General features: G+C 52.1%; 2 protein-coding genes across 13 annotated transcripts; both read right to left on the reverse strand.

The window, feature by feature from the left end:
• Positions 1–1,649: 1,649 nt before the first annotated feature.
• GSR (glutathione-disulfide reductase) lies at positions 1,650–6,273 on the reverse strand. Of its 11 annotated transcripts, XM_082316321.1 has the most exons (13): positions 6,135–6,273; positions 5,340–5,366; positions 5,024–5,112; positions 4,659–4,728; positions 4,348–4,495; positions 4,170–4,224; positions 3,987–4,086; positions 3,405–3,491; positions 3,040–3,201; positions 2,691–2,802; positions 2,480–2,611; positions 2,146–2,283; positions 1,650–1,934 (listed from the first exon to the last, which is right to left on the reverse strand). In XM_082316321.1, the coding sequence occupies exons 1-13, from the start codon at positions 6,261–6,263 to the stop codon at positions 1,789–1,791; spliced, it is 1,395 nt and encodes a 464-aa protein (XP_082172447.1). In that variant the 5' UTR covers positions 6,264–6,273; the 3' UTR covers positions 1,650–1,788. The 11 variants fall into 11 exon arrangements, with proteins under 11 accessions (XP_082172447.1, XP_082172448.1, XP_082172451.1 ...); XM_082316322.1 differs by having other exon boundaries at positions 1,650–2,283; XM_082316325.1 differs by having other exon boundaries at positions 1,650–2,283; positions 5,024–5,224; positions 6,135–6,266.
• Positions 6,274–6,346: 73 nt separating this feature from the next.
• Positions 6,347–20,597, reverse strand: PPP2CB (protein phosphatase 2 catalytic subunit beta). Of its 2 annotated transcripts, XM_082316331.1 has the most exons (8): positions 20,317–20,406; positions 18,572–18,776; positions 11,420–11,629; positions 10,992–11,165; positions 10,347–10,436; positions 8,661–8,822; positions 7,688–7,806; positions 6,347–7,074 (listed from the first exon to the last, which is right to left on the reverse strand). In XM_082316331.1, the coding sequence occupies exons 2-8, from the start codon at positions 18,593–18,595 to the stop codon at positions 7,002–7,004; spliced, it is 852 nt and encodes a 283-aa protein (XP_082172457.1). In that variant the 5' UTR covers positions 18,596–18,776; positions 20,317–20,406; the 3' UTR covers positions 6,347–7,001. The 2 variants fall into 2 exon arrangements, with proteins under 2 accessions (XP_082172457.1, XP_082172456.1); XM_082316330.1 differs by lacking the exon at positions 18,572–18,776 and having other exon boundaries at positions 20,317–20,597.
• Between the last annotated feature and the right edge of the window lie 694 nt (positions 20,598–21,291).

Raw genomic sequence — 21,291 nt, forward strand, 5'->3', positions numbered from 1 at the left:
GGGCGGGGGGGGGGGCACCGACGCGGCCGCTCACTTCGCCCCGCTCAGGCGGCCCCGGGTGAGGGCGACGGCGGGAGAGAACCGGCGCGGAGGCACCGCGGCAGGCACCCTCCCACGCCCCATCCCCCGGGGGTTCACTGTGCCCGGGGACCGCGACCCCCCGGTGGCGGGAGGAAACCCGGGGCTCAGCCTCCGTCCGTCCTCCGTCAAGCCCGGCTCACCGCCCCCCGGCCCGCCCGGGGGTCTGGGTCTCCCCGAGAAGGCAGGGCGGGCCGGGCATCTCCCCCCCGGGGTCCCCGCTCCAGAGCATCCCTCCCCGGGCTGCGCCGGGGTCCCGCTCTCCCCAGCTCCCCCCGGGGTGCGGGGAGGGGGGGGGGGGCAGTTTCGGCCCCTTCCAGCTCTCAAGCCGGCATCCCCGGAGCTGGGACAGCACAAAATTGAAGCCAGTACGGACCAGAGCCCCCGGCCACCCCCGGTGCCCCTCCTCCCGCCACCCCTTCCCCCCTGGTCCCGATCCCGGTCCCCTTCGGTTCCCCCCACCTTCCCTCTGCTTTTTTGCCTCATTTTCTCCAAAAAAGGAAGCTTCTGCGGACGCTCGGCCCCTACCTGTGCCTGTGCAACCCTGCCTTTCTTTTTTCAGACATTGATACTTTCTCTGGCTATGAAGTACAGGACAAATGTGGCAAACGCTCTAAAATATGCCTTAAAATAAAGTGACCAAAGTTGTCCTTTAAAAGGAAAAAAAGACACTGACAAAATGCCGTTACAGCGTATTGACTGAGAGGGCGAAGTCACCATGATTCAAACGGAGCGATTTGCTTTGAATTAACTCCAATTCACTCCTCTCATGTGCCTGCGGAGCGACTGTGGCAAGCCCAGAGGAGAACTTCTGCGCTTCGCTTAGCAATAAGCCTTGCCAAGCGTTATTCTTTCAAAGACTAGCAGAGATAACTGAGGATACCAGTAATAGTGGGGGCTTTTGCTTGTACTTGAGGTCCTAGGAGTCCAATACACTCTTTAAATACATGCTGTGGGGTTAGGAGGGCTGGGCAGGATTTTCCTGCCTGCTGCGGCTTTGCCGGCCGGGATGGGGACACCCCAGCAAAGCCTGGAGCTGCACAGCCAGGCTGAGCACCAGCGTCCCCTTCCTTTGGCCGCTCACCTCCTCCTTAGGTTTCAGGAAATTTTTGACCTCGGAGATACTTTGGTTTCATGCAAACTATTTATTTCTAGCGACAGCAAAGCAGAAGCCAGCAGTCGTGCCCCACCTCGCCTGGCCAGCTTTGCCCTTGGCCGCTTCAAGCTGCCTCAAGCTTTGAGAGCTCGAGAGCCGCGGCCATGAAGAGCAGATAGCGACGGGGCAGTGGAGAGGATCTGGAATCCCCTGGGATGCAGCAGGCTCAGGCCAGCAGCTCCCCCGTGATCCCAAGTCCAACAAGCGATGCCGAAGCATCCACGTCCAACGGCGATGCCGATGCACCCCTCCACAAGCCCGCGGCGGAGGACAGAGCCCAACCGGGATACTCCGGCACCCATGAGCACCCCAAGCACCCTGGTCCCGAGGGACCATGCCACCACCCTCCGCGGTTGGCCTCGGCGGGAGACAGGCACCATAAAGCAAAACAAGAGACTTGCCAGCATCACCGTATTTATTTTCCACTCCAAAGCACGCCGATGTTACAGTCACACTCTCCAGGCAACCGCCTGACGTTAAGGCATTTTTTTAAGACATATAAAACATTTTCCTCAGCTGCAGCTGCTGTCCTGGGGCTGCCTGCGCCCACCGCCTCAGCGCAGCGTCACCAGCTCTTCGGCCGAAGTGGGGTGAATGGCGACGGTGTTGTCCAGGTCCGCCTTGGTGGCCCCCATTTTGATTGCCACGGCAAAGCCCTGCAGCATTTCGTCGCAGCCGAGCCCTTGCATGTGCAATCCCACTACCTTCGGGGAAGAAGCGAGAGGCCGGGTGGGACCCAGCACCGGCAAAATCCAAGCTGAACGCTGGGCTTGGGGCTGGGGGAGCTGGATCCCAGCCCAAGACCCGGTTTGAGCAGGGCAGAGCCGACCACATGGGGAGAAGAGGACAGCCAGCCGTGGTCCCTGCCACCCCCGTGCAGCACCCAGCTGTCCCCCCCCGGTCTCCTCCACGCACCTTCTCCTCCTTGCCAGCGCACACCAGCTTCATGACGCACTTAACCTTCCTCCGGGTGACGGCGTGGTACAAGGGGGTGAAGGACGTGCTGTAGATCTTCACGTTCTCCCTCCCATGCGCGGCCACGGCTTCGTCTGCAGCGGAAGACACGGCACGTAGGTCAAGGGGATGCACCGTAAACACGAGGCATTTATAAAGAGGGAGTCAAAGCACATTTTGCAAGGCTCGGACCGCTTGCCGGAGATCAGATCGTGTCCTTGACCGTCAAACCAGGATCCGAGCCACAATGTCCCCAGCCTCTTCGCCCCCCTGTGCCCTGTCCGTCCCCACCTTCGGTGAGGCCCACGGTGCCGATGGGTGGGTGGCTGAAGACGACGGTGGGGATGTTATGGTAGTCCAGCCGGGACTCCTTCTTGTCCTCGAAGAGCCTGTGGGCCAGCTTTCTGCCGGCCGCGATGGCCACTGCAGGGAGGGACGGGGAGCCTGAGCTGCGGCGCAGCGCGGCACCAAGGGGCTGCGGAGGGGGGCACGGCTGCGGTACCTGGGGTGAGGAGGGCTCTCCCGCAGACGTCCCCGACGGCGTAGACCCCTTTCCTGGTGGTGTTCTGGTACTCATCCACCACCACATGGCCCTTGGCGTCCACCTGCACGCCCTGCCGTGGGAAATGGCAGCCGCCTCGGCACGTGCCCCGGCAGGGATGGGACAAGCGATGCCCATGGGGAACCCGTGCTGGTGGCTGCCATGTTCCCAGCTGGGAGTGGGGCACAGCGAGAATGCCATCCCTGCGGCAGGCTCTGGAGATCCACGGGATTCCCCGGAGACCCGTGGGACCCCTGGAAACCTGCGGGCACCCTCACACCAGCGCGAAAGGGATGTGCTGCCGTCTCACCACTCGGTCCAGGCACAGCTCCTCGGTGTTGGGCTCCCGCCCCACGGCCCACAGCAGGCAGTCAACGTCCCGGATCACTCTCTCCGTTGGCTTGTGGCCAGGCGCTGAGGAGGTCACCGTCACATCCAGCAGCCCGCAAGGGGACTTGGTGACTGTCTTGACCTGCGGGGAACAACAGGAGCCGCAGGGGGAGAAGGTGCCGATGGCTTTTGCCTTGTGCCAGGCGGTGGCGGCCGCACCGCAGAACCAGGGATGCCGCCAAAGCCGTGGCCTGGTGAGTGGCACCCAAAACGCTGGCTTTCCCCCTGGCTCTGCCTCTCCAGGAGGGATGGGACAAGCCACGCGGCTGCTCTGCACGCCTGTACCTGTGTGTTCTTCCAGACATCCACCCCGATGTTCTCCAGCTCCTGGGTGCAGTTTGAGCTGATCATGGAGTCGAAGGTCCTCAGGACCTGAGCGGGAACCCACCAGCCCCATCAGATGAGGGTCTGCAGGCGAAGGGGGCAGCCCCCTGGCAGCCCCCTCCACCGGCATTTCCTTGCGCCCGTGCCCCATCCAGGCCCTGAGAGGTTCAGGGCACTTCTGCTTAATGATAAAGTTCTCTGTTTTTCCTTTAATTTTTTTTTGTTCTTTTTTTCAAGTCATGACTTGAAACAAAGCTCAAGGAAATGAGCAGAAATGCCAGGCATGCGGGGCGGTGCTGCCGAAATCCTCCTGGCAGCACACCTACGCTCTTCTTCTCGCCCCATCTGCCCCCCTCCCAGCTTCTCCTTACGCCCAACAGCCCAACACCACCGTCCTCTGCGTCGCCATTTCCACCCTCCTGAGCCTGCGCCGACTCGGACCCTCCTTTCCCAGCTGATGGGAGCTGATGACCAGCAAACCCCGGCAGACTGGGATGCAGCTGCCGGCTGGGAAACGCGGCTGGGGACAACCGGCGGCACTACCTTGTCTCGGCGGATGAGCAGGGATGACTTGGAGCCCAGCGTGGAAAGGATCCCCACGATTTCCACCGCGATGTAGCCGGCACCGACAATAACGCTGCGCCTGCGGAGAAGCGACGATGCCGTGGGCGGGCGCGCCGAGCCGCCGGCGGTAGCGGCAGCCCGGGAGGGTGAGCCCCGCTTTACCTGGGCAGATCCTCCAGGTCGAAGAAGCCATCGCTGGTTATCCCCAGGCTGGCACCTGCAAAGCAGAGCCCCTTTCGCACCCTTCGACAGTCCCCCGCTTCCCGCCTTTGCCTCCCCAAACCTGCTTTGCTTTGGCAGACCTCTCTCCGGGCAGCCTGGGGAATTTTGTCAGGCTCACCGGGAATTTCGCTGTCGGGAGGGACGGCCGGACGCCCGCCCGTGGCTATAAGGATGTGAGGAGCCGTGTATTTTTTCCCATCCACTTCGATGGTAGGCTCGGGATCGGCGGTGAACTTGCCGTAGCCCCGAATGATGTCGATGTGAGCCTTCGGGGAGTAACAGTTAGGTGATGAACAGCAGGAGGAGGTGCGAGGGCCCGCTAACGGAGCCAGGGCTTGCACAGAGGACACCCATTAAAGCTGGAAAAGCGGCCAAAAACCCAGCAGAGCCAGTTTCCCTGCTCAGCTCGCGGGATAAATGCATCCTCACCTTCTTTAGGTTATTCTCGTAGATCTCATTCAGGCGCCTCACGTAAGCGTCACGCTTCTCTTTAATTGTTCTGGAACAGAGCGGGGGTTATTGTCACCGCGAGCGAATGAACCTACAGAGCTCAGCGAAAAATAATTCAATCCCTTCGTGACGTGGCACCCACGCCACAAAATAAAATGGCCCCGAGTTACCCAGCAGGCAGCAGCCTTCCCCACCGACGTCAGCTTTTTGTGCCTGTCTTCCCTGCATCCCTCTTTTCCAGAATCTCTTCCCACGGCCGGTTTGCCACCCCTCCTTTCCAAAACACAGCGGGAATCCTGGCCACGTACATGGCACGGTTTCCAACCATCTCTTGCCGTACTTACCTCCAGTTGAACCTGACGCTGGGCGTTTCAAAGCCGTAGTCGGTGTGATCGTGGATAAACTCCGCGTGGATCGCCGCGTTCCACATCACCTGCCCACGCAAACCCGCAATCGGGTCAGGAAGACCGGTTTGATTTTGGGAAAACCCCTGCCACGCTTCCCGATGCCTCACCTCCGCCCGGAGCAGCCCACGGGACGCAGATCTGAGCGTTTCAAGGCATCTCAATGGCTCAATACGCTCCGAGCCCCCGATTCCTCCCCGCATATTCGGCGGGCACCCCCACCGGCCCCAACCCGCCGCGGCAAAAGCCCCCTTACCTTCTTTGGCACGCACCCGACATTCACCTAGGGGGAAATAAGAGCAAGTCTGAGCGTGAAGGTTTATGTTTTTAAAGGTGATGCCCCGGAGAGCATCCCACATCAGGCCGGTACCGGATCCCAGCTCTCTGGCCAGGAAAATATGGGTTTCTGGCAAAAGAGGGCAGTAACTGCTTTCAGTGCTTCAAGGTCTTGTGGTTTGCCTGTTTTTCCTTCACTTCCTTAAAGGAGAACACGGAAGGTGCATGGTCTTAAAATACAAGTTGTTTTTGTGTTTTTTTTTTTTTTTTAATTTAAGAGATTCACTAGCAGGGTGTTTGCCCGCCCTTTTCTGCGCTTCTGGTCCCAGTATAGCACCTCTTTCAGGGGAACGCGCTTAAAGCATAAAATTAGAGCCGGTCCCTGGCTTGTTTGAGGAACAAGGGGTTTTTTTTCTGCTTTTTACCAGCCCGCTAGTTCTGCTTTGCTGCCTTTCAGGGGTAATTGAGTTAGCAGCTGTGCTGTGCAGACCCGGGACTCGTCGCCATCCCTTTATCGGCCTGAAAACAGCCGGGGGAACCGGCTCCCTGCCGGGGGCGCGGGGAAGCGGACCCGTCGCCTTTCAGCGTGACAAGGCGGATTTTTGCGCAACGCTCCGCGGCCGGGATGGCGACCTCCTGCCCTCCGGCCGCCGGACCGTGACCAGTCCCCGGGTAACCGGGACCGGTAACGACTCGCCGCGTTCACCCTCTTGCCACCCCGGCAGCGGGGTCTCCCCACCCGTGGGTGCCCCCCCCGCCCCACCCCAGGACTCACGCAGGTGCCTCCCAAGCGGCTGGGTTCCACCAAAGCGACGCGGGCGCCCAGTTCGGCTGCTCGACGGGCTCCCGCCAGCCCTCCCGATCCGCCGCCCAACACCAGCAGCTCGTAAGCGATCGCCGCCATGGCTGCGGGCTCGGTAAGGTCCTGCCGCTCCGCCCCGCCGCCGTCCCCCGCGTCCCGCCCCGTCCCAGCACCGTACCACGGGGTTGGGGCTGACAACGGCAAGTTTATTGGTTTAGGTACAGCGAGGAGGATTGCAAGCAATTCCAGGACAAATATACAGAGGGGAGAGGGGAAAAATAACAAAAAGAAAAGAAAACGAAACAAACAAAAAAGGCAGGATCAACACAGAACAGGAATCGAGCTAAAAAGGGAACGCTTTTATCCGTGTTATGACAACGTACTCCCAAGCAGGAATTGCTTCCTTTCTCCAGTTAAGTCGATCGGTCTTTCAATAAAATAAAGAGTGGTGGGGGAAGAAGTTAGTGTGCATTTCCCTGGAAAATAACCTCTAATTCATGCCAGTTAAACACTAGAACTAAAAATTTACAAAGAAGCATCAAGGGAGATGGAAGTGTTATTAGAGTGACTTTTTCCTCTCTGAACAGTCCAGAAGAAAAACAATGACTACAAATACAGCAGGCAAACTGACTGTTGGACTGATGGGTATAGGATAGATATAGTGTTGTAAGGAATTCAGTCTCAAGTTGTGCTAAACGCTCTTCGTCCTCTGTATGGCACGTTTTGGTCCATGATGGGGATTTTAAGTTGAGACGAACCCCGATTTCTTACAGAAACGTGTAAATATTGTTGCTCTTTAAAATGCCAGGTGTACTTCCTTCTACAAAGGTTAGGAGAGGTTTATAGGAAGTAGTCTGGGGTACGACGGGTAACATGAGGCTCTCCACGACGAGGTGCTGGGTCGAACTGGAGGCTGCAGGGAAGAAAAAGGGATCATTTTCCCCCCTCCACAAGGTATTTTCCAACGCCACAATAAATAGTAGGCTCGCTCTCCTGCTGCTATTGCTTTACTCATCCCATAAAACATTCCAGGTCCCAAAACAAGCATCCGCTGGAGTTAAAAACTCATCAGCTGGCTGAAACGCTGCTTAGGGAGTGAACGCCACCCAGCAGTCAGCACTTCAGCAGCCCATCGCTGCTTTCACACCAGCTCAGCTGAACGCAAAATTCAGACTCTCTCTCACCCATCTTTACAAAGCCTAGTGCTACCAAAAATAAAAATACATACATAAATCAATCTGCCTTCACTCTCTCCATCGAGCTTGGGCAATAGAGGAATTAAGAAAATGCAGAAGCTCCAGCTCTCCAGAGAGCCAGGAAGAGGAGATAATGCAGTAGCCAAGAGAAGCTTTTAAGAGCTTAACTCGCTACTTATTTTTAGATATTCTTGCAGGTAGAGCACACAACGTAAATTCCAGAGTGGTTTGAGCTGGCTTATCAGGAAAGAGCCCCTTTGGAAAGGATCAGACATTCCTCACAATGCAGAACGGTTAGGAAGAGGGAAGAGCCCGAGCCAGGTTACTCACAAGGAATATTTTAAAGTGTCATCTAGTTCCATGATAGCAGCCTGGTTCCCACAACGGTAACAGTAATTGGGCGCACTGAAAATGGTAACCACATTTCGGTCGTGGCACCAATTATAACCCTGCCAGAAAAAGAGGAAAAAAAAGGTCTCTGTTAAACCCCAAACCTCAGCCCGTCTCAAGTTCCTCTTAAGGCCTGAAAGCATCCAAGGCATTTGTGAAACTGTAGACTTCTTGTAAGTATTTCCAACTGACTTGGTTTAATTTTAAAAGAAGTACTCTACCGCAAGAACAAGCAGTAGTTACCTAGCAAAAACAGCTTCGACCACTCTACAGAGAGATCGGCCCTTCGTCACTCGTGTGTTTACCCATTTTGTACGCAAATTATGGACTGTACTGCAAAGAAACCTTGACATTTTTCAGCATGCCTTCAGCTTTCATCCACCACAGATGAGGATTTGCCTGCTGGATGCGAGCGACTTCTGACACACAGGGCTACTTAAGGGATCTGCTTGAACTAGATTTTAAAAATGCATCTGCCCCATTGACCCACCTGGCATTTTTCCAGCAAGAGATACAAGAATAGCCTATCAACAGCCAAAATTATGGCTTAATCCCTGTCACATCTGACTGCCGAGTATTATGGGACAGCCTGTTTAATGCAGCAGCAGTCTATGTAGAGCAGTCCGTGTGTAAGGAGATTATTACTTCCACAAATGGGGTGTGACAGGGTCCCTTTGGCAATTTACTTGGAGCGGGGGGAAAGGGCAGAACACCCCCTTATTTACATTGCAGGTCAAAGCCCATCATTTCATGTTGCGTGTTGTTTTCACGTGATTAAAATCCCTTTTTGGTATTTACCTGCGTAACATTTAGGTGTCAGCTTACGCAAACCCATCAGCGGAAGGTCTCACAAAGGAGATGAGAATTTGCACCTATGTTTTGTTAGCCCCACCTAGCAGAGCGCTTGCCCTACCTCCATGACAAGTTGGTGAGCACGGGAGACCAGTGTGAGACCATTGGCATGGTTAAATGTTTCGGAAATATCTTGCCCAAATGTGTAGCCAGCACCACGTGGAGATATACCCCAGCCGCCACGATCATCCGGATCCGACCATAACAGATCGCACATAGGACCCTTGAAAAAGATGAAGTGTTCTTCATTAGATCACTAGATCATTAGATCACTAGCAAGACTGTTATAAAAAGCCACTTTTAAAATAGATTTTATTTACAGTAAAAAGACTGCCAGCATGTCCTTTTCTGCACAAGGCACAGGAGTTTATTTCGCACACGTAATATTGGCTAGTTACTCACTGTATCGGTCAGCATCTTTCCCCAAGAAATTACTACGTACACAGCTGACTGAGAACGGAGTCCATGTAACCAGAAAACTGTTCCCACCTCCTCTTCCACGCACACCGTTTACCATTTCACTTCAACTAGGTAGAGATACGAAGACACGGAGAGCAGATCCACATTCTTACTGACTCTCACAGCGTAATAAAAAAGGCCCCGTGAGAAGGTATGCACGTCTAAGGATACAGAGCGGGCTCACTGGTGCCAGCCAAGCTGCAATAAACTAAAGAAAGGGAAACGACCCGTAGGAGGCTATGAACTAACTGTTCCAGAGACTGATGTTAAGCCTTCAGCAGCCCTTCTGGCAGGGTATTAATCATTTAATTTCCTCTCCTAAACAGTCTATTGTTGGACTTGACATATTCAAGAATATCCCGGTGTACATCTTCTAACAGTCACAAATGAATCTCAGCGGCTTTTTCTTTTTTCTTTTTCAGCTACTAAGGGGCAGTATTTACTCTAGTATTTATCCAAGCCTGCTGCTCTTTCCTACCCACCTATCTGAGCTCTGCAGCAGGGATCACACTGACTACACGTGGAGGTCCTCAGGACAGCCAGATTTCAGCACAGGACTGGGAAAACCCCAGAGCAAGAATATCATCATTACACCTAACTACAGGTAGGTGTCCCACCAGGTAGCCCCCCGATTCTGGGAGTAATTTACACACCGTATTTCAGGTTTTTGGAAGGCTTGGGCAGACCTTGCCACATTGTTCTTGCTGTTACACCAAAGACGTTGCAGGACAAGCAGTTTATTTCAATCGGGGAACATTCAAGACCATTTGTAAGCCCCAACCACTCCAACACAGAAGAGGCATTTGCTACCCTGCGAGCTCGGAAGGTGGTTTCTTCAGTCCTGATCTCAGCCCCCCAGAAAGTGATGAACAAGGTGAAACACCACAGAAAAAAGGATTGGCTGGGGAGGAAGGATGGTGACACGGCATGGCTTCACGTGGTGGTTGTCTGTTCACAAGCAAGTCTGTGATGAAGCTGAAGGTAGTGAACACCTTCCCCTACCAAATATTACTCTTGGAGTCAGCGTGACAGTCAAAAAATCCCGTGATTCTGTGAAAAACATCTGTGAAAACCCCATAACTCTGCTTTTGTAGATTGCTGTAATCAAAGCATATTGACTTGTGTGTGTTTTGCCCAAATGTATGTTCATCTGCTCTAGCTCTTAGAACAGCAATAATCTGCTGTGTAACCGTGTGTCTCACTGTTTAAATGGATTTCACCGGGAGGCTACATTTGCATTTTCCACCAACAGACAGCTAAGTTTATGATGCATTTCCTTTCCTGTTACCTCGTGTGGAACTTCCTGCAGGCGGTCCAGAGCCCTGATATGATCCAGCGTATCTATGGATGGAGAGAGGCCACCGTGGAGACAGAATATCTGTTCCGGAGAAAAAAAAAAGAGCCATCCGTTCAGTGCATATTGTTATGGGAAAACTGATCTCAGAAATAGCTGTTTTTAACTCTGTTACCATTCTTTCAGAATTATAGCCATCTCACCCTCGCGGCAGAGAAACCAAATTTAAATTCCTGCAGAAGGAAACAAAACTAAAAGGCTGCACCTTGCATACAGAGATCAGAGCAACAGCAAAAACACCATGCCTTCCGTTTTAAGGATATCTTTCCTCACAGCCACAACTCAGCTCACATCTAATGTATCATGAGGGGATCCCCTCTTGTTGAGCAGTCATTTGAAATGACCCACACATGCAATACCCTGCCATTCCTTCGGCAGCAGAATCAAAAGCCTTCCTGCACCATTGACTTCTATTAACATATCACTAAATTCTTCCCCAAACCCACAATAAGTACACGGGCTTCAAAAAAATTCAGATCACGAGTTAAGGGAGCTTTTTTGAGACTGTTCACGTAGAGGTCAGACAATACAGACTGCACAACTCCACGAAATGGAGCGTTTTCCTTAATCAAGGCTTACCTGGCCATCTACTAGAGCTGTAAGTGGAAGATAATCAAACAGATCTGTGAAATACTTCCAGACGTTGGCGTTGCCATACTTTCGCAGACATTCGTCATAAAAGCCATACACTTGTGTAATTTGTCTGCTTTCGTGATTGCCCCTCAGTATTGTAATGCGTTCTGGGTAACGCACCTATTGACAGAGAAAACTCTCCTTTAACACAAGAATTGTACCGTCAATATGGAAAGAAATAGTAACAGAGTATTTCAAATAGCAGTCAAGCATTCAGCTCTGTCATACAACAGCACGTGTTCATTAATGCATTTCAATTTACATCCCTCTAGCTCAAGCCAACGGCAGCGTCAATGAGAGGAGCAATTCTTTCAAAGCTCCCCGAAAGCGTGGTTTTTCCCCAAGGCTGCTGCAGAAAAGCTGTCAAACCATACCTTCAACGCTACTAGAAGAGTCACCGTTTCCACCGAGTAATAGCCTCTGTCCACGTAGTCTCCCATGAACAGGTAATTTGTGTCTGGCGATTTCCCACCAATTCTAAAGAGTTCCATAAGGTCGTGGAATTGACCGTGGACATCCCCGCAGACGGTGACGGGGCAACGTACCTCTTGCACATTCGATTCTTTTGTAAGAATTTCTTTAGCCTAGCAAGAAAAACACATTTAGGACAAAAAGGTAGGAAGCTCCTCCACGAGCAGGTGCACATGTTGTTCCACTGCATTCGCACTGGAAACCCGATTTCACTCCAGTAGCTCAAGCTGACCACTGAAAAAGAGTTTGTTGGGTAAGCAAAGACAAAGTGCGTTTTACAAATCCCTGTGCACAAAGACAAGCAGGTTTGCTACTGTGAGGCCAGGTCATTAAGATCTTAAGGTACCACAAGCACGGACAAACAAATTCAAGGAAGTAACTGAACAAGGTAACTCCCAGGCTCCCCTGAAACGAAGCAGTGTGAACTTCAAGACTTGCGCTGGATACACGACTTCCATCACCGCTGGGGTTCACCCACGAATCCTGTGCTTCTTTCAAACATTGCTCAAGCGCAGACCACACGAAGCACTATTCCAGTAAGCATCATCAGCACCGTGGGCAGACCTTACCTTCTTAAGCACAACTGATTTTTTTAACGTACAGATTTTGACAGATTTCTTCATCTATGTGTTCAACGCAGCTCAGGTCTGTTCATCTCAGCTGCGTGAACTATGACAGCACTCTAATCTGACTGCCGAAGTCAAGCGCTATTCAGTTTCATGATACCTAGAAGCTTTTACCTCAAGAACCACAGCTGTCCCCTCAGCGTTGCAGGCCATCCCATGTCCTGTCAGCAAGAGTTCAGTGAGAAACTTGTATGAACAGAGATTAATCAGTACTCCTGCCATCTGCTGTAAGGGCAGAAATACGAGAGGAGATAGTGCACGCCACTCAGGAAACTATTACGGCTTTTTGAACAACTTGATTTGCAAAAGCAGACGTAAAGCTACGTATTATTTGATACCTACGCTAGTAGGAAAACTACGACCTCCTAGACTTCGGATAGCAAGGATGCACTTACACACAGACTCCCTCCTGCCACGTTTTAGTCTGACTACCATCTCAGCTGCTCAACGGATTGCTCTCAATCCCACGCAGCCATGTGGAACCATTTGCGTTGCCACCTTTGCTGGCAGCACAGCAGCGGGCTGGAACAACTCTTCTGCCGGCGCTGACAGCTACTCCTCGCTCCCTTCCTCCTCTGGGATCCCTTCAGCTTTCTCCCATTGCTGCACACCCATAAACAAACCTCAAGCGCTCTCCCAAGACTCGAATTTCGCAGCAGCGGGTCCGTGCCATGGAAACAGCACTACGAACAGCGCGTTCGTTCCGTAGCGACAAAGCCAGCTCACTGTGTGATCGCTGAGCAGAGATGATGCTAAGAAAGGCTGCATGTGACAAAACGGCTCATCTGGCAGAAACGCTGGGCAACCACTATGGCAACAGATGAGCTGAGCTCTGTTACTCTGCCAAACAATAACCAAGGCGAACGCTAGTGCCGGGGGTTGACGGGGCTGCCCCAGCTCTCCGGAGGTACTGCGCTTTCGGATTGCATCGCGGTGAGTATGAGACGATTGGAGCCATATGTCAGGAAAAGGAACCTCCTCTGCGCGTTCCCAGAACGCACGGGAACTAACAAATCCACTTCCCTTGCAGAGGGGCAGATTTCTTCTTCTGGCTTACGCTACCGAGGAAAACAAGCATTCCTAAGCTTCACTTTACTAACCTGGCACAGAACATCACTGCATATGCAAAAGGCACTTCTCTCGCCCAGGGCACTTTTTGCCTGCCAGATTTCCAATCCTCTTCCAAGCACAACAGTTTAACAGCTTCTAAAGGCAGGTCACATGCAACTGGAAAAGCAAAGTTAGAGGCAATTTAAACATATGGAGCCACAACCAGCTTCCCTGGCTGTACCCAGCTGGCAATGGAATGCCCACAGATGCAGGGATGGCATCCCTGGATTTGTTCATCTCTTCCTCTACACCCAGCAGTTCCTCTGCTAATTACAGCCATGTAATGCAGCCTATCTGCATCATCTTATTATCATTCTCAAATATCATGTTTGTTTTGCTGCCATGAACTGATGCAGATCGGCGCTTCAGGCACATCTGAGGCACAGAGAACACCCACAGATAGGCTCAGTCCGATCTGGACAGAAGGGATGAAAGATGGCCAGTGCTGAACAGTCACCAGCAGGCGACAAGCTGGCTATTCCTCGCCAAGTCCCTTCGCTCAGGGTGATGTAGCTCCCACCTGCTGCTCCCAGGAAGAAGCTGCTCACCGAGGACCCCCTCGGTGGGCTCCTCGAGGACGCCCGTGTTCACATTCGAACGTTAGTCGCCCTGCCTCTTTTAGGGAAAGCGCGTATTTGGAAAGAAGAACTACAACCCGAGCACTCAAGAGCTTGGACAGCATCCAGCGTGCCCCTCGCACGGTACGTTACCTGAGGGATGTGACCTTCATCCTCAAAGACATGTCCTGCGCATGGACTCGATGACGTGGCATCTACCTAAACTGACTGCAAACTGCTGAACGTGTTACATCTTTGAGCAAAATAGCAGTACTCAAATTCCGTTCAAGTATCTTTAAAAGCACCTTTTGAGAGCTTCTACCCTCTGGGAGAAACAAATATAAAAGACAGTCACAAAACAGCTGCCTAGTGTGTTCTGACTCACACAAAGCAACAGACGGGGTTTCGTTGTAAGCTGGAGCTAACTTAACTACAAAAGGTGAGAGGTATTTTCTGCCTTTTTGTGTCACGCACACTGTTCCCTTCCCAGATGTGCAAGAAGAAATACATTTACTTCGAGCCTCCCAGGAAAAGATGCAGGACACCGTACAGATACCATACGTACTCACCAGCGCCTCAACCACATCATCGCTCTCCACCTCTCTGATCTGCCCAGAAAACCCACGCACCCAGCCTGAGAACAGGTACAGGTAAAGCAGCACAGGCAACACAGAAGAGCTCCTTTTGCGCAACAATAGGGCAAACATACTCACATTAAATGCATCCGAGGTAGGTGGGCCAGCCCAAGTCCTGAAATTTTGGTACTAGGAGAATCTAGGAGTTTCCTCTCGTGAGAAAGGAGAAGCTAGCAGCTGAAGAGCAGCAGCTTCTTAAGCTGCCTACCAGCTGTTACTGTGTAGACCATTTTGGCTTACTATGTAGACAAACATACGTGCACGTGAACAGATTAAGTCTGTCGTTTTAACGCGGCAGAGCTGGTTCAAGTCAGGCTTGGGAGCTGAGCTCAGCCGGCCACAGAAGCGTGCCCTCGTGCGACTTTCTAATGCAGAACAAGATCTTTAAAATCTTAAGCATCATTAAAAACACCCCAGAAAAGCGGCAACTAACCAGTGCGCTCTGCTTGCATATTTCGCTGCGCAGAGCTAACGCTGAAGTCAAATCACTTGAAATAAGAAAAGCACCATTACAAAACAAGGATAAAAAACTCTGATGCAAGTAAGCTGCCCTGCATTATCATCATTTACTTACTTAAGAAGGCTGTTAAATAACTATGACTTGAAGTCATATTTTCGCTACCCTTGTTTTACAAAACGATGACTAAAGTTATCAGCTTCCTAAGCATGTGTCCCAATTGTTCTGAATGAAAACCATATCCAGGTCAGAATAAAAAGCAGCAGCTTTAAGGTATTTTCATCAAATAAACCTCCATTAAGCACAACAGTTACGATGTCTGTGCTCAAAACTACTTTGAAGAGTAGACTATTTGTTGGCTGTGAGCTTGCCCGTCATCTCAACTCCCCTCTCCTTCCCAGTTTTACATTCTGTAGATCCCCTTTGTAGGATGGAACACAACCTCGTCCGCTGCCCAGTCCTCAATCCGCACGGAGGGAGGCTGGAGAATCCCTATAATTTACTGTGCTGTTCTCGCAAGAGGAAACCGAGCAGTCTCAGGGCTTGAACACACACCGCTCACGCGCTGCTCCGAAACCTGAGATGCTACGCCGGCTTTGAGACTACCGTTGGGATCACCAGGAGACTAATCCCTCTGTGAGAGACTTAACAATCAAATCCACATCAACTATTACGCTGATCAGATTTGTCCACGGTAATTGTGTAGGACGATTCCATGGGTGAGGGGATTACAATCCAAGCAGGAGGCTGATTTTCAGCGTTGTGCTTTCTCTAAAGAAAACCAAAGACCCCAAGCACCTGCTTTGCATACAAGATCCTTTGAGAGCAGAGAAACTCAGCTCCTTCTGGAAGATGCATTTACTGCACCACGAGCTCAGTTTGACCTGTAGAGGTTCTTAATTCAGGAATCAGAGAAGCCAGCCACGGAGTTTCTGATCAAAATTCAACTGAACCGTCATTCCATCAGCTGCGACAGACCAAACTACTATGTCAACAACTGTGCTGAGGATATTAAAATCTCAAGGAGCTTGGCCTGAACAAGAACCAGCTAGATTCTCCCAAATGAGACGGAAGCCCGAGCGACGGAGCTGTCCTGCCCTTCACCAACAAGGCAGCAGAGCACACCCCGGAGCCCCAGGAGTGACAGGGACCGTCAAGGTGCACACGTGCTCCTGGAGGTACCTGGGCCAGCACACCCTGGGGTGAGCGTCATCGCCGGAGAGGTGAAATATTCCTGGCCACGACTCAGTGCAACGCTCGGAATTTCACGGTTTGAACAGCATCCAGGACGCTACTTGGCTCCATCACTCATGCTAATTTCACCAATTAGTGCAGAAGAGCTTGCTAACTCATTCTCCTAAAATTATTCCTAGGTGAAATGACCTCGGAGGGCAGAAGCATCATAGGTACGTGCCAGTAACAGCAATGCTCCCTACAGCACCAACTGGCTCCTGCTGCTTGGTTTGAAGAATCAGTTCACAATAACCGTACAATAACCGTACAAGAAACGCAAGTCTTCATTAGCGATTAGAATCCTTCTCCTCCCACCACTTCACAACACAAAGCTCTCAAGCTGCTCACAGCAACAAGACTGTAACCCTTCTTACACATCCAAAGAACAAGGATAGAAAAAAAGAAGCTACAAAGAGAGAGACGGTTATGGATGGTTGCTTGCCTGCGCTTAATTTAGCTTAATTTAGAGACAGCCTTCTTTCATATCCCATTTTATCACCTTGGTGAAAAACCCTTTTCCCTGGGATAAGCAGGATGGCTCTCAACTCCCTCACCTGCACCTGAATTAATCTGCTGACCTGACCTGAACTTTAAAACATAAGTATCCATGTTCAAACGTGGAAGCGCTTCCTGTTAAATGAATCCAACTTCTTGGCCTTTTAGCCTGACTTTAGCTGTCCAAAATACAGGTTACAACCTGTGCAAATTCAAAGGCAGTTCAATACAGCCAGCACTACCCTGCTATCAGTACCCAAGTTAACAATTTCGAAGCTAGCAACAGCACAGAAAGCTGCCATAGCACCTCCGATGAAGTGCAGACGTAATCTAAGGCAGAACTCTACAGATTTTTCCCTGCCTGTTGAACGAAGGCAGAAAAAGGTTTTAACAACCTTCTGCCATAAAAAAAGTCTAAGCCCGTGATGTTAAGAGCAGTAGTTTGAGATGCAAGACATCCGACACACATTTCCCCAACATGCTGGAACATTTCTCGTGTCTACAAGCTCCAGCAGCGATCATAATTGTTTGTCCTTCTATTATCCTTTAAATGTCTGCATGATTTTAGCTAGATTCCATTTGAAAGACCAGCAGAACGGGAAACAAGTGTTCTCATGCTGTCTTGACATGACATCTTGATTAACTGCATGAAGAATACAAGAGTGATTAGCTGCCAAAATGATGTTGTAACTGGGCAGGTGAAGACAGAATGTGATTTTTACAGGTGCAAATTTCAAGAACTTTCAGAGTGCAGAATAATTTGGCATACCCTCATCAACTCGAGCTATACCCAATCTTTCCCTCATTACTGCCCATTATGCCGGCAATTAAAAACAAGAATGACCCAGACAGGCAAGTCTAGGATTTGTTTCTTTGTTCCCCCTCTGTCCCCGCATTTTGATTTAAACCTTTTTCTTTTTTTACTACCGAACTCTTCCACAAATTTAAACCTGAGGCAAGAGGTACTATTGTGCTTGGCCTCTTATAAATTAGTCACACAAAAGGGAGCGCTAAGAAGCGAGACAAGGTCGGTAAGGGTTTCTACAAATATTATCTCATGGAAGCAAACTAAACCAGCTTTCTGGCAGGGCTGCTTCATGCCAAAAGCAAGCCCGCACACCCATAAGTTTTTGTAAGCTCCTTTCCACTATCAGCTGGGTGATAAAACCACTCCCCAAAACCTTAAGAATAAGCCAAGTAAGAGCATCGCAGAGTAATTACTTCATATCCAAGTCGTTTCGATCAGTTACCAGCACGCTGGAAGAACGAGGTGCTGTGACAGATGACATTTCGCGCCGTGCACCACAGGTTCCGCGTTCCTACCTGTCATCTGGGTGACAAACACTGTCTCCACCTCCAGCTGCAACGCGGCGCGCTGAGCCGCCGCTCTCCCCGTTTACTGTGCGAGCCCTGACGTACAGCCACAATCTGCTGGCATTGTCCTCCAGCTTCCCAAAACACAGCAGTCACAGCTCCTTAATTAACGGCGCAGTCGGAGAAGAAGGGAAATGGTTTTCTGTAACAGCTTGCTGGTTAGAACAGCAGTTCCCAACCAGCAATGCTTGGAGCAGGGCACAGATCACGCTAATAAATTCTTTTGGCTTATTAGCTGGGCCTCGCGCAGGAGACAGCACAGCCACAAGGAGCTATTACTCACTCATCAAGATCTATCTACTCTTCAAGCCACTGCTGTCGCTCCCTGCTGCAGCATCAGCCCTTCTCACCGCACACTCTCTCGGATCTGATGGCGCTCTGGAGAAAGAGTCAAAAAGCAAACGGACAGCCCCAGAATGGGATAAGAAAAGGGAACAGGGGGAAGATAAGAGAGGCTGGGTGAGGGCTAGCTAGATGTCAGGACCACTGGTGAAAGCATTTGCCAGGAAGCCAGAGCCTGGAGTCCTGCGTAGTCTCTGCCTGTGGCATTCAAACCAACAGCTCCTACCTTTCCGATGAGCGCCCCTGCCATACTACGAGGTTGCAGCGCAGACCCTTTCTACTGTTCAGACCTTATCACTGCGGTGGTCTACCGAGGGTCCGACAAAAGGAAATAGCCGCGTCTTCTGAAGTTGGCACCGAGATGTTTCGTCACTGGCCAAAATGCGTTGCCATGAACAGGCATCAGAAAACACGTTCCACTTCTGAGAGAACTGAGCAAGACACACAGGTAACAGCATGACAATGCCAAGTTCACCATCAGCAATATGACGCTAAAGGAACGCCAAACTAACTACTCTACCCTCTGCGCCTGATAATTTTCAGTCCATCCAGAAAAGGAAGCTGGGAGCTTCCCTGGACCGCCTGGTGCGCAGCAATGGTCTCTGCTGGTCACTGAGATAAGAAGCAAATAGAGAAAATAACCTTTGTTGTGACATTTGTTACCACCTGAATTCTGCAATTGTCCCATCTTGCCAAGTCCAAAGAAAATCCTAACTTAGTGATAGATTGCAGTATTGAGGGAGCATTCACACAGAGGTATTTAACTTGTCAGACAAAATCCAACACGAGTCTAAAGGTTGGTCTCCTGATGGGGGGGAAAAAAAAAAAAGGCTCTTGACAGTCTACACTAAGCAAGTCCAAACAGGAATTTGCCAAAGGACTGTCCAAACTACAGTCCGAAATAGCAGACAGCATCCTTTATCCAACCATTTCTCATTCTATTTTAGTCTCCCTCAGCAGCTTGTAAGCCTCTGTTTAGGTCAGCACTACAGCTCATCTCTTATCCCCTCTGCTTTCCTAGATTACACATTGGATGTCAGAAGGTTTCCTCATTGATTTAAGGTTGACTTTTTACTATGTGGCTACTACGCATTATGAGACGCAAGGGAGAAGTGCAGCGCGAGGCCCCTGAAAGTCAGAACACATTTCTCCCTGCCCGCACCACCCCTGAGCCTCCCCGCCAACTTAGATGAACCCAAAGCCAAAAGGTAAAACCTACACTATTGAGGGCAGTTGTGTGTGAAAAAAACCCTATAACCGTGGCATTTTTTATATCAGAAATACAGTGCTACTGTATACAAGAGGACTCCCAATTTCATAGAATCATGGAATCGTTCAGGTTGGAAAAGACCTTTCAGATCATCAAGGCCAAGCGTTGACCCAACGCTGCCAAGCCCACCACTAAACCATGTCCCTCAGCACCACATCTCCCCGGCTTTTAAATACCTCCAGGGATGGGGACTCAGCCCCTGCCCTGGGCAGCCTGGGCCAGGGCCTGACAGCCCTTTCGGGGAAGAAATTTTTTCTAATATCCAACCTAAACCTGCCCTGGCGCAGCTTGAAACTGTTTCATCTCATCCTATCGCTTGTTCCTGGGGAGAAGAGACCGACCCCCCCGGCTCCAGCCTCCTTTCAGGCAGTTGCAGAGAGCGATGAGGGCTCCCCTCAGCCTCCTCTTCTCCAGGCTGAGCACCCCCAGCTCCCTCAGATCTCCTCGGATATCTACAGATGTCAGCCACACCGCGGGCAGCACCACGGTCTCGCAGGCAGCAGAGGGAGGAGAAGCAAACCCGTCTCCCCGTCGCAGCACCCCACACCCTCCCCCTGCCATTTTCGGGGGGCTCTGCCCGCCGCTCCCCAGCAGCGGGGCTGAGGAACCGCAACTCCGGGGCACAGCCCCCCGTTACCAGCACCGGGCCTTCGGGAGGAGGCGAAGCCGGGCCCAGCCGGCCCCCCGGGCCCCGCACTCACCTTCTCGCAGAGGCTGCGGACCTGGCTCTCGCTCAGCTGCCGGCACTCGTTCAGCTGCTCGATCCACTGATCCAGCTCCTTGGCGAAACCCTTCTCCTCCATGGCCGCCGCGTAGGACCGGGCCGGGAGCCGGGGGCCGGGCAGGGCCCCGTCGCTTTCGGGACCCGCGAAGCCCGAGCCCGATTAACAGTGGCGGCGCAACAACCGGGAGGCGAGGCCTGCTCCGCTCCGCGTAATGGCGGCCCCCCCCCCCCGTCCCGTCCGGGCCCGGTCCTGCGCACTTCCGGCCACACCCACGCCGCACTTCCGCCTCCCGCTCAGGGCCCCGCCCCTCGCCGTAACGGTCGCCGCCTCCTGTCAGGCGGCCGCCGCCGCCGCCGCCCCGCTCCGCTCCGTTCGCCGCCGGCCGGGCCGCGCTGTCACCGCCTCCGGGGTTTAACGTGACCGGGCGGGGGGTCGGTCCGGCCTGCAGGGCCGATGTCGTTACGGGTCTGGCGGGGAGAGGCTCCGGGGGAGGCGGGAAGAGGCGAACTCCTTGTCAGGACAGGCACTCACCCCCTCTCTGCCCACCGCAGAGTCCTTTGGGTTGGAAAAGGCCTTTAAGATCATCAAGTCCAAGCGTTAACCCAGCGCTGCCCGTCACTCAGGAGGCTGCTGCTGTTTTCATTTGGATTTACGTGCGCGCATATCGATGACGTGTGGTGTCTCGCTGCTGCTGTTTGACAGGAGACCATCCCTCTATTCCACCCAAAGTGACCGAAACACGGTACAAACGGAAAGAAATCACGGAAAGTAGGTGCGACTTTCACCCCGTAAGAGGCCAACACAAAGCACGAACGTGATTTCACGTCCCACTGAAATCCTGAAGCGGGGAACTTCCACGCTGCCAGGGTGGACGCAGTCTCCTGCTGGGATGGCTTCCACGCTCTGCTGCCCAACGCAAATTCAGTGTTTTATCCAAGGCTCTCAACGATC

The sequence above is a fragment of the Platalea leucorodia genome, assembly GCF_965183815.1.
Source record: "Platalea leucorodia genome assembly, chromosome: 6".
NCBI lineage: Eukaryota > Metazoa > Chordata > Aves > Pelecaniformes > Threskiornithidae > Platalea > Platalea leucorodia.

Bases quoted from the DNA above. Each gene is read 5' to 3' on its own strand.
- GSR (XM_082316319.1), bottom strand. From the start codon at position 5,286: ATGCGGGGAGGAATCGGGGGCTCGGAGCGTATTGAGCCATTGAGATGC. The intron at 4,729-5,023 runs GTAAGTACGGCA...GCTCTGTTCCAG, and splicing joins AGCGTCAGGTTCAACTGGAG to AACAATTAAAGAGAAGCGTG. The intron at 3,202-3,404 runs GTACAGGCGTGC...TGTTCCCCGCAG, and splicing joins ATGTCTGGAAGAACACACAG to GTCAAGACAGTCACCAAGTC.
- PPP2CB (XM_082316330.1), bottom strand. From the start codon at position 20,418: ATGGAGGAGAAGGGTTTCGCCAAGGAGCTGGATCAGTGGATCGAGCAG. The intron at 10,437-10,991 runs GTAAGCCTTGAT...TCTCCGGAACAG, and splicing joins CAGCTCTAGTAGATGGCCAG to ATATTCTGTCTCCACGGTGG. The intron at 7,807-8,660 runs GTAGGGCAAGCG...TTTTTCTGGCAG, and splicing joins CTCACCAACTTGTCATGGAG to GGTTATAATTGGTGCCACGA.